This window comes from Chamaea fasciata, unplaced genomic scaffold, assembly GCF_029207755.1.
Source record: "Chamaea fasciata isolate MVZ Bird 193981 ecotype frontalis unplaced genomic scaffold, bChaFas1.0.hap1 SCAF_8, whole genome shotgun sequence".
NCBI lineage: Eukaryota > Metazoa > Chordata > Aves > Passeriformes > Sylviidae > Chamaea > Chamaea fasciata.
In genome coordinates this window covers 7,513,200-7,526,098 of record NW_027094093.1, presented here as the reverse complement: position 1 = coordinate 7,526,098, position 12,899 = coordinate 7,513,200, and the positions used below count along the sequence as shown (strand labels likewise).

General features: G+C 41.8%; 2 protein-coding genes and 1 long non-coding RNA gene across 18 annotated transcripts in view; all 3 read left to right on the top strand.

The window, feature by feature from the left end:
* Positions 1-4,250, top strand: part of TFPI (tissue factor pathway inhibitor) — a 207,362-nt gene extending 203,112 nt beyond the window's left edge. For 13 of the 16 annotated variants that reach the window (XM_066189534.1, XM_066189531.1, XM_066189528.1 and 10 more), the window contains 3 exons: positions 3,431-3,651; positions 3,740-3,861; positions 3,973-4,060. In XM_066189534.1, coding sequence (XP_066045631.1) covers positions 3,431-3,651; positions 3,740-3,823 — 305 coding nt within the window. In that variant the 3' untranslated portion in view covers positions 3,824-3,861; positions 3,973-4,060. Of the gene's footprint in view, positions 1-3,430; positions 3,652-3,739; positions 3,862-3,972 lie in introns of all 16 variants that reach the window. The other 3 variants (XM_066189523.1, XM_066189521.1, XM_066189526.1) reach the window with 2 other exon arrangements.
* Positions 4,251-5,779: 1,529 nt separating this feature from the next.
* Positions 5,780-7,513, top strand: LOC136293136 (uncharacterized). Its single transcript, XR_010722093.1, has 3 exons — positions 5,780-5,841; positions 6,481-6,755; positions 7,261-7,513. It is a non-coding gene; the product is annotated as an uncharacterized lncRNA (long non-coding RNA).
* A 2,790-nt stretch (positions 7,514-10,303) lies between these two features.
* CALCRL (calcitonin receptor like receptor) overlaps positions 10,304-12,899 on the top strand; it is a 64,113-nt gene continuing 61,517 nt past the window's right edge. The window contains exon 1 of the mRNA XM_066189519.1: positions 10,304-10,458. The gene's annotated coding sequence lies outside the window, so the exon portion shown is untranslated. The remainder of the gene's footprint in view (positions 10,459-12,899) is intronic.

Sequence of the window (12,899 nt, the reverse complement as noted above, 5' to 3'; positions counted from 1 at the left end):
CTATGACCAATTAAAGCAAACCATGGATACAGACATGAAGTTTCTAGCACTCTCAGCAATGAACTTTCTGCAGAGATGGAAGATTGTTCTGGTCTCACTCTGATGAAACATCTACAATAACTTTTATTCTGTGCAAACTAAGAAAAAGCAAGGCTAAGAATCAAAGCTTTCATTTTATGTGGTCTATGGTAGAAAATTGTGAGTGCTATACCTACGTTTGGTTCGTGAGATTGAAGTGGGAGACAGGATCAAAAGCCAATTTTCAGCTCAGCGCATTTGGAGTAGCACACGAATTCAGGTCCTGTCAGTGCAGAGTCCAGGTCATCTTTTGCTGATATAAATTGGCACAGTCCTATTTGCTTTAATGGATCTGCACCAATTTATACCTGTGGAGTACTGTCAAGTGCAGATGACTCGTTATTTTTGTAATAGCTTGTCCACTTGAAGATTCTTTTATTTTTGATTTGCTGCAACCAGAAATGAAGAGCTGAAGTCTGCAGGTACCAAAAATCTGGCAGTAAACCTGAAGCTTCATGAATGTCACACACTCGTGTATGGTGACGAATAGAGCTCACGGCATTCCCTTTTCTCCCAAGATAATTTCAAACTTGTTTTGCAGTGTGATTAATTAGCAGTCCATTGTCACACAGCCCCTGCAAAGCCTGAGGGATAAGGATTATTGTTGCAATGCAGAGTTGGGGTTATTTCGGATAAATGTGAGTCTGTATCTGGATGTCCATTTTTCAGAGATTCTGAAGTTATCATCGTACCTCAGAGGGGCTGGGATTCAAGAAAGGGCTGTATTATAGGAATTGAATCTTCAACCATACAATGTGTACCTCTTCTTTTTTATGTGGTTTCGCGGCTTGTGGGACTTTTGCTTCTTTCATTTCCTTTTTTTCTTCATAGAAAAAGCAAGAGAGCTTCTCAACAACTCTCAGGAAAATGGGGTTGTAAAATGGAAACATTTGGGAGAGAAACTCAAGAATAGGCATAATAGCTCAACTTCCTGTTCCATCACATCCATAAATGCAGCACTAGGAACTGGAACTGAACAGAGACAACTCACCTGCTGGAATGTTCTAGTGACATTGTTTACACACTGCCTTACAGGTTTTCAGATTGTCCTGTAAATAGACACACTGGGCACGACACAGGAAATCTTTTATGCTTACCTGAAGTCAAGCCTTTTGGTGATCAGTGCATTCAAATAAGTTTGTAGTTTTTATGATCTTCAGAAGAGAGGAAATTAAAAGTTAGTTAGTTTTTATTTTAAAATACTGTTTTGTTGGGAAAAAATGGCTCTAGGTGGCAAAATTAAGGGATTTTCTTCGTGGGCGGGTTCCTTCTGTGAGTGAAGAACGTGCAGGTATTTTGAAGATGAACAAGGAACGGTGTTTTGTATTTGGGGCATTCGTCTAACAGTGATATAGGCAGGGAATAACATAATTTTTGGGAAGAATATAAGCGGGATTCTGAATAGGACCTGGCTCGCCCTCTGGTGCACTGTCCTTGTTTGCCTCATCGCTGGCTCCATGGTTCCCCCAACTCTTGCGGTCACTGTGAGAACTCCTTCATGAGGGGACTGTGGACTCACTGGAGAATTCTACGTGGCAGATAAGTAATTTGCATTGCAAAGTGTATATTTGAATTCTCTGATATAATTAACAAGCCTGTGCTGTTTGGCCCTTTCCTCACTGGCAAGCCTTTCTGCTCTGCTCTTTGTAAATTCAGAAATTAGCTGATTAAAACAGGTAAGCTATGCTGAACATATGCTTTGAAAACTAACATTGTCTCCAGCTAGAGAGAGATGAAAATAGTTCAAGGCTCAAGAGTTGTCAGAGCACTACCAAAAGCATTGCCTTAGTTAGTTCAACTACCATCTTCATTATTAAAAAACAGTAGGTTTAATATAGATTTTATCACATTGTGGACTTCTACTCTGGAGCCAGAGTGAAACTTAGTCTTGCAATAATGCCACAATTTTGAAAAGTAGTGAAGAGGTTCTCATTTTGTAACTTGGAACTAACTTAGTCTATCTCAAAAAATCAACTCATTACTTGGTTTTTGAATTTCAGGATTTTTTTTTTAATAGTATGATGTTTCTAACACACCATTCTATTCCTTTCCCAGCAATTTTTCATACTTTTTCACCACACCAGTTCAGCTATTGTACATTTCAGATCAACCTTTTTTTTAGCAGCTGTACCATGTGTAAGACATCTAAGATGTAGCACTTTTTTTTTATATATAGCCCAGGTTAATGCATAACTTCTTGCTTTCAGCAACTCATCTACTTCCCACTTTTGTGACCACTTCATCTTTGCTGTAACCCAAACAATTTCCTCAAATTTTTACTTTGTTTTTCCACTGAGCCCCTGCTGTGTGGCTTTGTATCTTCAAGAGTTCCAACTGACTGGCTTTCACATTTGCATTTATGCACCCAGCTCCCTCAGTTCTGCTGCTTCCTGAGGAAAAAATGGTGCTCTTTTCAGTCCCACATAACTGATGATACAATGGCTCCCATTCAGCTTCTTGCACCCTGCACAGCAATTTTATCCGTTCCCAACTTTGTATATTAGTCACTCTAGGGTGATGGGTGATGGAGTTCCTCCTGGTTTGGGGATTCTGGCATGGATTTGCTTCTTGAACTTGTTCCAGTGCCCAGGTCCTTTGGCAACCTCAGGTTCATCCTCCAGTGTTTCAGGTTCTCACTTGCAGCGACCCTGAAGGAACAAATCACCAGCCTCTCCTTGGAATGGTAAAATCCTACCAGCGGCATTAACACACCAGCATCTCCATCAATTTGTGCATTCATTCTTCACATTCAGAACTTTTTTATCCTGCAAGTTACCAGCTATTGTATTATAACTGCTCAATGGTTGCTGACAGACCCTACTACATACATCACGTTTTCTCTAGTCATTCAGCAAACTCAGCACTGAGGTATTGAATCTTACATTGGAAATGCTGGGTACTTTTACCTTCTCCTTGATCTCAGAATGTCTAGCAGTGATTAGCTCCATTAATTATTAGAAATACTTACCCTACTTTTAAAGCTTAATTTTTCAAGCTTAACGTTTAATTTATTTTACCTTTCTACAAATGCTTCACTTGAAGCGCCTCAAAATGAATCTGCATTCTCTCCCCTGTGGCAGAAATGGCAATTTGATCACTAACAACACAGGTAAAGGTATAGCTTTCAGGTAAGCTTTTGCTGGCAATGCAAAGACAGAATCACATTTTACTGTGGGGTTTTGTCGTTGTTGTTTTTTGTTTGTTTGTTTTTTAATCATAAAAAGATGCTTATGTCTTGAATTTTCAGAAGAGCAGAATTAAATTTGCCAGCAAAAATAATTTGTCGAATAATAGTGACATAAAACTGAAACTCTGCAGTGTTGTCTCACCTTATTTTTCTTGGTATTTCCAGAACCAGGTCCTATCCCTTCTTTGTGCATGACCCCAATGGACAGAGGGCTTTGCAGAGCCAAAGAATTGAGATTTTTCTACAACTACTCGACTGGGAGGTGTCGCCCGTTTAGCTACAGTGGCTGTGGTGGGAATGAGAATAATTTCATCTCCAGAAAGTCATGTTTGAGGATCTGCAAGAAAGGTATGGGAAGTGATACTGCCCCCGGCTATCAGGAAGAGGTAAATATTGTGTGGGTCAAAACATTCTCTTGCCACTCTTGGTGTAGTAAGGATTGACCTGATGGAATGTAATGGTTGCAAGTCTCAGAAAAGCGAGACTGGAAATCAGGAGAGATACAGAGCTAGAGAGAGAAGGAGGGACAGTAAGTGCAGTATAAAAGACCAGCAATAAAACAACTTGGCATTGGTCAGGCATATGAAGACCTTGAGGTAAGACAATTTGTTTTGGTTTTTTTTTAATAGTTATTAAAACAAGCCTTGTCTCTGATTTCTGATAATCTTGCATGTCTTCTAATCTTACTTTGTTAATTTTACCTTTAGGATTCAGTAAGAAAAAAGGTGAAAGAAGATTAATAAAAATCAAGAAAAAAAGAAAGAAACAGCCAGTAAAGGCTCTGGGCGTGGAAATCATCCCTGAAATAATGCAACTTTGATTTTGGTGGAAATGTGAAGTAAACTGCTCTTCACCTGTGAATGAAAACCTTCAGTGTACACCATTAAAATATAGTTACTGTACTGATTATTTTGATTATATATTACTAAGCTGCCCATATTTTTATTATGTATTCCTCTGTCGTGTTAATAAACATTACCTTTTACTTTGCTAAAGGCTTTTAAATTGCAGTTTGGTTGTATGTAATTATCAGAGCTGCAGCATGAAAACAAACAGTGTGAGTGAATGGTTAAAATGCAGAGAAGATTCAAATTGAATTTCTTATCCAAATTTTCTTTTTGAATTCTATTTTTGTACTAAAGAAAGCATAATACTTGTGAAAGAATAATCTCTAGTCAAGCTTGATTGTTTCAACCACTGATTAAAAGATAGGTGTATTGCTATAAAAAGGAAATAGACACTGGCTTTGTTTTAATCAGATTTATTTTAGGTTATGCAGGCCTAGACTTAACTCCATTGAAGTGCATATAATTACAGTTCTGTAAAATGAATATGAGATCAGAATTAACCAACTGAAATCCATAAAGGGAGTGTTTAAAATATAAAGGTGTGAAGCAGTATGGCAAATTTTTGGAAAGGTTTTAAAACGTATGTGTTGGGACCACTTACTTTTATTCTTGTTACTGATTTAGACTCATGGCTAAGTTTTATTGCTTAAAATGCAAAAAAAAAATTCATTCTAAATGTTGTAAAAATTATACATATGATAGCATTCTATATATATTATATATAATGGTATAAAAATTATGCATTCTAAATTCTAAATTAGGGGATAAGTGAAATCAGATTTTTTTTATACTGAAATTTTATCTGAATCTTTTTTCTGGTGCTTAAGACCTTTCATGGCTCTTTCAATCTAGGATGTATTACGTCTGGTTGGAAAGATTCCCAAGGAACAGGAGTGTACACCAGAGAGCACTTACGTAGAACTATGTCATGTAAAATGTATGAGCACCACAGACTACCGCTGCAAAAACCACATAAATCAGACAAGTGCGGTTCTGCCAGGAAACCTATAAACTCCACAGGCTTCTATACACAGAATTAATTTGATGCATTTTGTCTCCTGGTTTCAGTTTCAATTTGACGTTTTCCTGTTCTGCTTCATCACTTGTTTCAATTTGTTATCTTCCTGTCCTGGTTCATCACTGATGCCTTGGAAGGCTGGCCTGAAACAGAGACTGGACAGAGCTAGAGAATAAAGCAGGTATTTATTGAAAGGCCTTTAAGGTACACCTTGGGCAGGACAAGAGCCTGCCCAGGGCTGCACCCAAGGTGGACTTAAAATGATCACAAAATGGATGACCGGTCATGGGGTCTCACACTTTTATAAGTTTTGGTCCATTTGCACATTGGGGTTTAATTGTCCAATTACAGCTTCAGGTTGTGAAGTCCCATCCCTCTTGTTTTCCTTCTTCAATCCACTGTTGCTTATGCTTTTGGGCCTGAAAGTTGTCCTTGGTCTTCATCAGGAAAAGGATTTGTTTTGTTTGTCACCTACTCTGTGAAGAGAGCTGATGGACACTTAATATGAGGCTCAGAACTGCACCCCTGGGCAGCACAGAAATCTGAGAAACATGGAAGCTAAAACTTTAGGCATCATCACTTGTTTCAATTTGGTATCTTCCTGTTCTGGTTCATCACTTTGCCCTTTCTCTCCAGGTTTCCCTGTACTTCATGCACCAGGAGTGGAGTCTGTAGGTGTGGGTTGCACTGCACAGGAGCAGAGCAGTAGGGTAAATACTTGGACCAGCTGGAATCTGTCCTTGCAGATAAGTGGAGAACCCATGGTTTAAACTGCTCCCCGACCTTTCCACTTGTCCCGTGGCACCTCCCTGAGTGCAGCAGCTCGTGTGGCCTGCCCAAGGCGAGTGGCTTTAGGCACACTTGGGGTGGGAGGGTCAGGATTTGCATTTGTCCCATGGTTACACTGCTTCTACACTGATACTGTTTGTGTCTGCCCGGCACAAATGTCTGCACCTCCCCTTGTCTGGATTTTGTGGTCAAGCCAGTAAAAATATCTGATCTCCCATTCTTAGTCATAAAAAATTTCCCATGGGCTGCCAGCATTAAAACTTATATAATTGCTAGATTGGATGATGTACCTCAAAGGGAGACAGAGCTGAAGTGACTGAATTAAACTACAACATCTAGGGCTTTCATGTAAAAGACAATGAAACTCATTAAGCTGTCCCACCAAGAACACTGAAAAGGGTTTATAAGCTTTGTAAGACTGATTGATTGGATTACAAACCAGAATGATGAACTTTCTAAAACAGAATGTTTTGAAATGAGGCAATAGATATAGAAGGATAAGAAAGAAAAGATGAATTTGTATGCAGATTGTCTTGTGATTCTTGTCCATTTCTTGGCAGTGTCTCCCCTTCTAGCTCCCTCTTGTTCCAGCAACTGCTCCCTGGCTGCCTGGATTCAACGCCTACAAATCCCACATGGAAAAATAATTTAGGAAAAAAATCATCCTTTCTGTCCCAGAAGAACCCTGGCTATATGGCTGTCCTCCATTCTTATAAGCTTCCTTCTTGCTGAGCTCTGCTGCAAACTAGCAGGGTCTTGTCACTGAGAGGGATCAGTTGCTCCCAGGACTGTGCAGACTCCTGCAGGACTGCTGTAGCTAGGATAGGACTGACAGGTACTCTCCCATCCTCTCCTGCCCCACTTACATTGTACTGAAGAAACTTCTTGTGCTGCTGTAGTACATTTTGTAATAACAGTAATTGAGTGATCCAGTGAGGGCTCTCGTGTCATTGTTGAGACAGAAGAGAATTTGTACCATGAGCATCTCAAGAGTACCTCTGTTTCAATTGACTAAGAAAACATTTCATAGTGATTCATCTGCCAGGCTTGTTACTCAGCGCAGTGAGAATCAAGACTCCAGTGTCACAGACTGTAAAAACCTGACTGTAATCAAGATTTGATCTGACAGTGCAGGCTCCTCTCAGCTGTGTGTGCACTCAGGTTGGCCACCACACCAGCTGCCCAACTGTTTCTGGTTTTGTTTAGCTCTACAGGGCGTAGATCTATTTTTTTCCCATAAAAATCCAAACTGCAATGTGATATGATCTTCAACATAACAAGAAGTTTCTTTTGTGCCCTTCTGCTTCATTCACTTCTTTTTGCTCCTGTACCTCCCACAGCTGCAGGACAATCAAATCCAAGAATAAGAGAGAAGATCTCTGCATTTCCCAAAGACAACTAAAGGATGAAGGTAGCAGGGGGATAATTGAGGCACAACACAGGAAAAGAATGGTGAAGCAGTCAGACCATGAAGCTGTGCTAAGGTGCTGCAGTGACTGTACAGTTCCACTTGACTGGAATCCATTCGTCCAGTCCTCTCATTCCAGAATTGGCTCCAGTTGATTTGGAGGGGAAATGCAGGGTGCTGTGAATTTTCTCCCATGCTGTATGATAACAGCCAGCAAGTTGAAGCAATTTTACAGAGGTTTGATGAATTTCTATATATCATTAGACCTGAAATGATTTGGTATGTGTCCTTAATCCACGCAAATGATGAAACAAAATGTTTTTGAGAAATAATTTAGTTTCCTTTTTTTTTCATTTTTCCCCCCTCACATTTTTACTGGTATGCCTTCCTTTTTCTCCTATTTGTTTTCTACCCCCTGCTTGAGTTTTATTTCCAGTTCATTTGAACCAGAATTTCTCCCTGAATGTCCAATCCATTTACTCTCTCAAAGCTGATAGTTTTTTATTTACATTTTGAGCAAGTCTTCATCTTTCTAGTTTCTACCTTTTCCAACTTAGTGAAAGGGGGACCAAAGGGTTACGTTTCCTAACCGGTTGTTTTCAGTGGTGTCTCCAAAGAAAGAGAGAGGTTCAGGTAAAGCAGAGCTGTGCGCCTGTGATTAGGGGGTGTTCACACAGGGTAATTAATTCCGGAATTAATTAAAGGGGTAAATAAATCCTCGTGCGCGGCTTCCGCGCCTGCCTTTATGCCCCGGGTGGCCGCCAGAGGGCGCCAGCGGCGCGGCGAGCGCCGGGTGGGATCGCTGTGCTGGAAAAGGGGGAATTCACTGAATTTACCCTCTTTCCTCCCTTTTTCGCGTTCTTTGGTGCCAGTGCAGGTAGGTTTGCACATTTAAGTCCCCCTGAACTGCTCTCTCTCCTTCGCTGTCGGGCTCGCAGCCAGGGCACGGGGAGATGCAGCAGTGCCGGGGGGTCACCGCCCGCAGGAGTGCGAACCGCCCCACCTGAGGGGGCTCGGGTATCAGTAGGGTAGGAGTAAGTTTTAATAGTACGTAAATCAGTGGAATATAAAACTTTGTAAAATAAAACCCCAAAACCTTCCAGAGCAACAAAAAAAGCCCCCACTAAACTCCCCTGGCTTTGACAAATCAAGTCATTACATGGCCTGTGTAATGTCTGTCTTGGAGATGTGTGCTTGGCTGGAATACACGGATTATTCTCTAAATTAAGAGTGTGTAACGTACCCTGTTGCAGTCTACAACCTAGACCTAATTGGTCTGAAGCAACGCTCGCAGGCTCTCTCCTGATGAAATTCCTGTACCTGAGATGACACCGTTTATTTCAGAGAAGTTAATTTCCATCACTGTTCAGAATCAGAGTTAATCCTCAGCTTATATTTGTTTACAATGCCTAGAGGTTTAGAGTGCCAGTCCTTAGCTCTTCACTGATTATAAAACTCAAACATTCTCCTGTTGATGTGAGATCCTACAAGTACCAACTCCCACATGTGCTAAATGAGTATCCAAGCCAGCTTTTTTGGTAGCCCTGCAGGGGGATTTCACAAATTGTATTGTGCATGGGGCCATTTGGATTTAAAGTATTCCTGGTCCTCTTTTCCTTCTTCCAATTTTTCCTGACCCTGGATTGGGACTGGGTCGTCTTTGAAGTTTTTTGTTTCTTTGATGGGGGTTTTCTCCCCTTAGCTTTGGGTTTCTTGCTGTTTTCCTTATTGAGGAAAATGTTTTCAGTGCCCAGATGAATTCCTTCATCCAGTTCACAGTGTATTCCACGAATGATTCTGCTGGGGGAAAAAAAAAAAAAAGAAAAAAAAAGTGGATAAGTGACAGGTAGTGAGAAACAAGCAGAATGCTTTATGTTTTATGAGGAAATTCAGTGGTATAACTTTGATAGATCCTTATGACAATGTGGCTTTTGGGAGGTTCTTATGGTGTTCCCTAAGGAGTACTGGTGTTACAGGTGTTCAAATAATTTGAGTTTGATGTTCCACGAACTCCCCATTTGTTCAGCATGGTGTTGTCCTTTGCATGCAGTAACTGGGTATTGATTTAGAGGGCACAAATTCTGTCCATAGTACAGGGAATTGATTGTATAGAAACAAGTGACAAATGGTTTCAAATAATCATTTTTAGTTTCTGGTAAAACGTTCTTTGAAGCTAGTGGAAAGACTGCTATTAATTTTGTTTTGTCCTCAGTCATGGCAGTTTTCAAACCATTCATACTTGTGCTTTCAAAGCAATAGTGTTTAGAAAAATATAGCAGAGATCAGCAATAATAATGTTCCTGTTGCTTTTTTTTTCTACCCCTGATGCTTCAAAGACTTATTTAAATACGATTCTTTTTTTCCTTGGATACAAAACAAAGTAGCCCTGTAAATGATGCACCCGCTTGAAATTGAATCTTTGAATCTGACCTTGGCAGCTGCTTTACATCTGAGGAATAAAGGTATTTCTGTGTGGAGCTTTTCAGCCCTTATGGGTATGGGGTGTCATGCAGCCCCTGCAGTGGCTGGCAGAGATGGGTCAGCTCGGTCAGACTGAGGGGGAATGCAGCTCTCGTGTGTTCTTTTCCTCTGAATAAAGGTCCAAACTAATCTGTTTCTATGGGTCTAGCTGGAAGAGGAGGACGAATCCCACTGGCTCGATACGTGAAAGGACAGGTCCCGTGGTCTCCTCCTCAGCAGCGGAGCAGCGAGCGTGTCGCGAGTGGTTTCCGAGCGCGGCGGTGAGCCGGGGCGGGCGAGCGGAGCCGCCCCGGGGCCAGGTGCCGATGGCAGCGCCGGGGCCCGGCCGGCTCCCCGCTCCAGCGCCACGGGAGCCCCGCTTCCCCGGGACATGCCATTCGGGAGAGAAAAGCAACTTAACGCCGGCCGCAGGCGGGGTCGGGTGATGTAACAGGAAGCTCTGATGTTTCGCTGCTGCCGCCGCCGCTCCGCGCTGCCATCGGACACGCTCCCGGCGCTCCCGCAGCAGCGCTGCCCCGCCGGGAGAGCCGCCAGCCTCGGGCTCTGGATTACACCCAGCCGCGGCACCGCGCTCTGGCCGCGGAGGGACGGAGCGGGACGGCTTCCCCACAGCTTTATCTGAACGCGTTTCTCGCAGGAGCTCAGCGCGGTGAGTGCGTTTCATTGTTTGACCCGCGGGCAGCGGGTCTGTGCCGCCCGAGCGCCGCGGTAGTAACGCGTGTGTGCCGGTGGGCATTGCCTCGGCGTGGGATACGGAATCTGCACCCGCGGATCGGCTGCGGGGAAAACCTGCGGTTATTTTTAGTGAGCGAGGTGTTGAGCTGATTTTATAACTGGTGGTGTTATCGTCTGTGTTTGGTGTGATAAATGGATAGAATAGGAGATAAAATGCCCAAATCAGCGCTTTGGGTGGTTCTTTTCTGCCTGAAACCTCTAACATTAACTAACTAAAATTCTGTCTTTGCATCTGGAGAGAATTAGAGTCTCGTTGGCTGGAAAAGGATCCTTAAGACTAATTCAATGCAACTGCAGCTCTTTCAATAGAGGCTGAATTAAGTGATAAAGTGGTGTAGGTTTGCTTACTGAGTATTTCTCGAAACTTACTGTACCAGAAGGAGGTCATACTTGAGTTGTTTCATAATTAGGTTTTGTGTTGTAATTACACAACTTAAAAGGTGAAGCTGCCGTTTTGTTTGGGCTTTCTGTTTGCTTGAGGAAAAGTTGGGTTGGTTTGAAGCCTGTACGCGAGCCGGCGTGTTACTGTTTGAGGTTTTTGACCGCAAACACCGAGCTGTATTTATTGACAGCTAATTGCCCGCTTTTCCTTTCCTCGAGAAACTATTGAACGGCGGCAAGTGTGCGATTCCGTGCCTTCAAGTACCAGCTGATAGGCAGTTTAAAGTCTTGCCACTCCTTAAGCTTTCCAAAACAGATGCGATACCCTCTGGTTTTACAAACGCGGTTGCAGTGCAGAGATTGTAGTGTAGTAATTCTAGTCATTTGCTCGTGTATATAAGCAATGGAGCTATAGAACCAGGAAAATAAATCTTGTTAGGCTATAAATTGCACTTGGATTTGATCTACAATGAATCCTTCAGTTATCCATGCAGCTTATAAGGGAAGAAAATTAAATAATTATAAAGATAACTGAGGGGTTTTTTTTTTCCTTTTTGCCTTTATAAACTTAAGCCAGGTACCTTGAGGATGGACTTTGCTGCTCTTACAATTGCACCAGTGCAATCTTCCTATCTTTACTGTGTCTTCTGGGGATCTTGTCGTTCCCTTGCACTAATAATGCATCAAACAGCTGAAACCTGTTCAGGGATGTGCTCTGGATCTGAGGTCCTCGCGGTGCATTGGAAGGAGACACTCTAGATCAGTGTAAGACCACACCTGAAAACAGCTGTGTTTTCATTTAAAGCACACGTGCTGTGCTACTGTCTGAAATTCTTAATTAAAAATAGTGATCAGTGTTTGCACAGTATTTTCTTCTCCAATTGGCCTAAAATCTCATCTATTTCACTGCACATGAGAACAATCCCAAAGTCTTTATCCAGTTTTGGAAATCTTCCACACAAAAGGCACTTGGTGACAATAAGTCAATGGAGATGGTACTTTGCATAAAAGGTGCTTATGTTGTTTTAATGATCAGTGCAGTGAGAACAACTGTCTTTAGAAGTGCATCAGCTAAATGATTTAGATTCTTATTTTCTGTTCTTCACAAGCAAGTGGTGTAGGTTGAACTGTGTGTGCCCACAGAGGATGTGCCAGGCATGTGCATGTTTGCAGGTTGGATGTCAGAATCCACGTTATTTGCAGGGTAAGCAAAGGCAGGCAGGGCATTGATATAAAACAGTGTGACTGCATTTTTTACAGGACAAAACGAAGTACCTGGATATCTAAAATACATTGCAGGTTCAAGAATTGCTTTATGTGTGCCCTTTCAACTTCAAATGTTACTGCACCCTGGATTTCTGATCTGTTGGAGTCTTTCTCTGTGTTAAGAGATGTAGTAGTACTTTGAATAGTACTTTGTCCCTTTGAATAGGCTTTTCTTGATACAACACAAGTGTTGAAATCCTGACCCACTGAGGGCCAGTGGGAATTTTTCCACCTACTATCGAAAGACATTTCTAAATGTGGGTATTTTTCTGTTGAAGGAATTATGCATAGATCACCTATCCAGGCACTTACATTCTGCTGTCTTTTGGAAGCTGGTGGGGTGGTTTTTTGGGGGTTTTTTTTGGGTTTTTTTTGTTTTGTCTTGGGGTTTTTTGGTGGGTTTTTTTTGTTTGTTTGTTTTGGTTTGGGTTTTTTGTTTGTTTTGTTTTTTGGTGGTTTCTGTAATTTTTGAGCACTCCAGTTGGAAAACACAGCTCTGCATGTGCCTTACCTGGGTCAGTGAAAGGACTTACTCTGGGAATACGGGATTGTTCCCTGGGCTGTATGGGTATTGCAGTTCAGATTTTAGACTAGGATACAATTAAGGACAAAACCAAGGGAAGAAAGCACACTAACAAATTTCCTTTGACACCTATATAATTACCAGTTGTGCACATTTGAGGTAATCCTCTTTCTCCAGTAGCGTTC